We start from the raw sequence: 2,558 nt of genomic DNA on the forward strand, positions 1-2,558 counted from the left end.
TATTTTTGATTCAGATTTGCTATCAAGCTTAAAATTCTTTGATCTGAAATGATTGGAATTGATGCTTTTTGCCAGATCTGTTTTAATTCGGTTAAAATAAGTCGCGAAATGTTATTTACGCTAGGATCTTTTCCATTGGCACTTTCTTTTAGCAAATTCCTATTCCACAAATAACACTTCATTACGTCAGAGTTTGTAGGAAGGACATTTCCTAGCAAATCAGTAGGTAAACCAAAAACTTCACAAAATAATTCTTTACGTGTTTTAGGCATTTTATATTTGAAAAAAAAGTATAAAATCAGTTTGGTCGTCAATGGTAACTGCGAAAAGGAATCTAGCAAAAATTAGAGATGTGCATACAAATGAAATTGAATTGTTTCAGATTTATATATTAGTTTTCATTGTTGCTAAGCATAATCAAGAATTTTAGGAGATGTTGTGTACTGTGTAGTATTTTTGAGCAGAATCGACCATTTTTATACGTTAATAGTCGAGACTTTACTTGTGTTAATAGTGAAAATCTAAAGGAGCCTAGAGGAACCTCAAGACGTATACAAAAGTGGTTTAAATTTTAGTGATTTATTAATTGACCTAAAAGACATCTTTTGACAACACAGGCATTTGAAATTTCGAAAAAAAAATTTTTCACTCCACCCTAATATACATATATACAAAATAAACAAAAGCTTACATATTGTGGTTTAGATATATAATCCCAAAACATGCGTGAGTACACCTATGCGATCACACATGTTCCTGGCATCATCGTACGTCGAGAATTAAAAATACTAAACAATAGACTTACGGTATAATACAATTCAGTTATTAAACAAGATAAATACAATGTCATAACTCATTTGTTCATACCCATTCATTCCCATATATGCTCATATTCAAATTCTGGTTCTGTTATGTTTTTAAAGTCACGTGTTTTATATTGCATGTCTTTGTTGATATAAAATCCAACTCCTCCTCCGTGCTTCAAAATTTGATGTCTTCCTGCAAATGCAAAACCATCAATATCTATCAGACTTTCATTCGTTTTATTTAACCAACTTTCACTTATAGCTATGATATCAAAATCAAACACAACTGTTCTCAAAAGATCATCAATTTCCTCACATTTATTTAATAGGCTTTTTGAATTTATATGCATTAATTTTAACAACTTGAAATGATTGTCTATAGACTTAATTTTTTTTATATGTTTTATTCAAATTCTCAACATTGAATAACTTGCATGTTTTTATTACTTGTGAGCTGTTGTCTTCTTCTTCATCCTCTTCAAAAACCACTGTGAAATTTGTTTTGTTATCATCCTTTTTTTTGCTGTTTGTTGTTTGTTTTTATTAAATTGCCATTCCCGAACAATAATGTCATTTGGTATGATGCTTGGGTCTTTCATTACTGTCAATGCATATGCGGAATGATGTTGACTCTCTGTTGTTTTTTTCTGTTTGATCTTTTATTTCTGACTCCAATTCTGATTTTTTGAAGACTGGGAAACAAGTAAGTACTTTTATCCCATTTGAACTTAAGAATTCTTCAACATCTGTCCTGTTACATTTCTGAACATTACTCATTGAGTAGACAGTTTTGTTTACTAGTAGTTTTTCAGCTTTAAGTTTACAATTTTCAGTAATTTTTTTGCCTATAATTCTTTTGATTTGTTGTTTGACTGTGTTGTCTTTATTTTTTGACTGACCCACAACAGTGAATTGTCCGCTGTTCACCATCTCTTGCTCAAAGACATCTATGTCCGCATTTCTCCCACTAGCTGAATGCCAAGGAGGTGTAGGTTGATGGGTTCTTGGTAGAGATCTAACTGCATCTGCCCAATGCAATTTATTCAAATTTGAGTTGTTACTACTAGGAGGTGGAGGTTCGCTTGTCTTTATGTTTGTTTTATTTAGTAGTTGATTTTCACTATACTTGTCGAACATGTTTGCATTATTTTGACTGTGCTAATTCGCATTTGAAGCTTTGTTGGTAGAATTGTTTAGAGTAGTTTCTATGTGATGCAATTTGGAAAATATTGTGTTGAAATTGAATTGCAACATTACCACATGCGACGGCACCTTTTTGTCATCAATACTTACGTAACACGGAATTTTTTCAGTTTGTTTGCAGTTCACAATGTTATTAATTATTGGCAGAATATCCAAGAATTTTTCTCTTTTTGTTCAAGTTTTTGAATGTTTCAAATATTCCAGCTTTGCGGTTTCCATGTCTGTGATTATTTGCTGTCGAGCATTAGTAATGTCTTCACTAGAATAGAAACGTATAAGATTATTTAAAAATTCGTCATTTTCTTCATTTTGAAAATGTTTTAAATTATTGAAAACGAAATAGAGTAATTCGTTCGGAACATAAACAATTGCGACCGCCATGTTCAAAAAGTGTATATATATATATATATATATATATATATATATATATATATATATATATATACCTCTTGTTGAACTCTTATTTAAAAAGCAAATAACTACACAGTGGGGTATTATTTTTAAATCGCACATGTCTTTCTGAAAACCTCGCACCAAAATATATATGTA

The 2,558-nt window shown here is 30.7% G+C and overlaps 1 protein-coding gene across 1 annotated transcript; it reads right to left on the minus strand.

The window, feature by feature from the left end:
* Positions 1-1,376: 1,376 nt before the first annotated feature.
* HELRODRAFT_169263 (hypothetical protein) lies at positions 1,377-1,943 on the minus strand (the record flags this gene model as incomplete). The annotated part of the gene is made up of 1 exon (XM_009015103.1): positions 1,377-1,943. One exon carries the CDS (start codon positions 1,941-1,943, stop codon positions 1,377-1,379), a length of 567 nt encoding a protein of 188 aa, XP_009013351.1.
* Positions 1,944-2,558: the final 615 nt, after the last annotated feature.

The sequence above is a fragment of the Helobdella robusta genome (genome assembly GCF_000326865.2).
Source record: "Helobdella robusta unplaced genomic scaffold HELROscaffold_15, whole genome shotgun sequence".
In the NCBI taxonomy this organism is placed as follows: Eukaryota; Metazoa; Annelida; class Clitellata; order Rhynchobdellida; family Glossiphoniidae; genus Helobdella; species Helobdella robusta.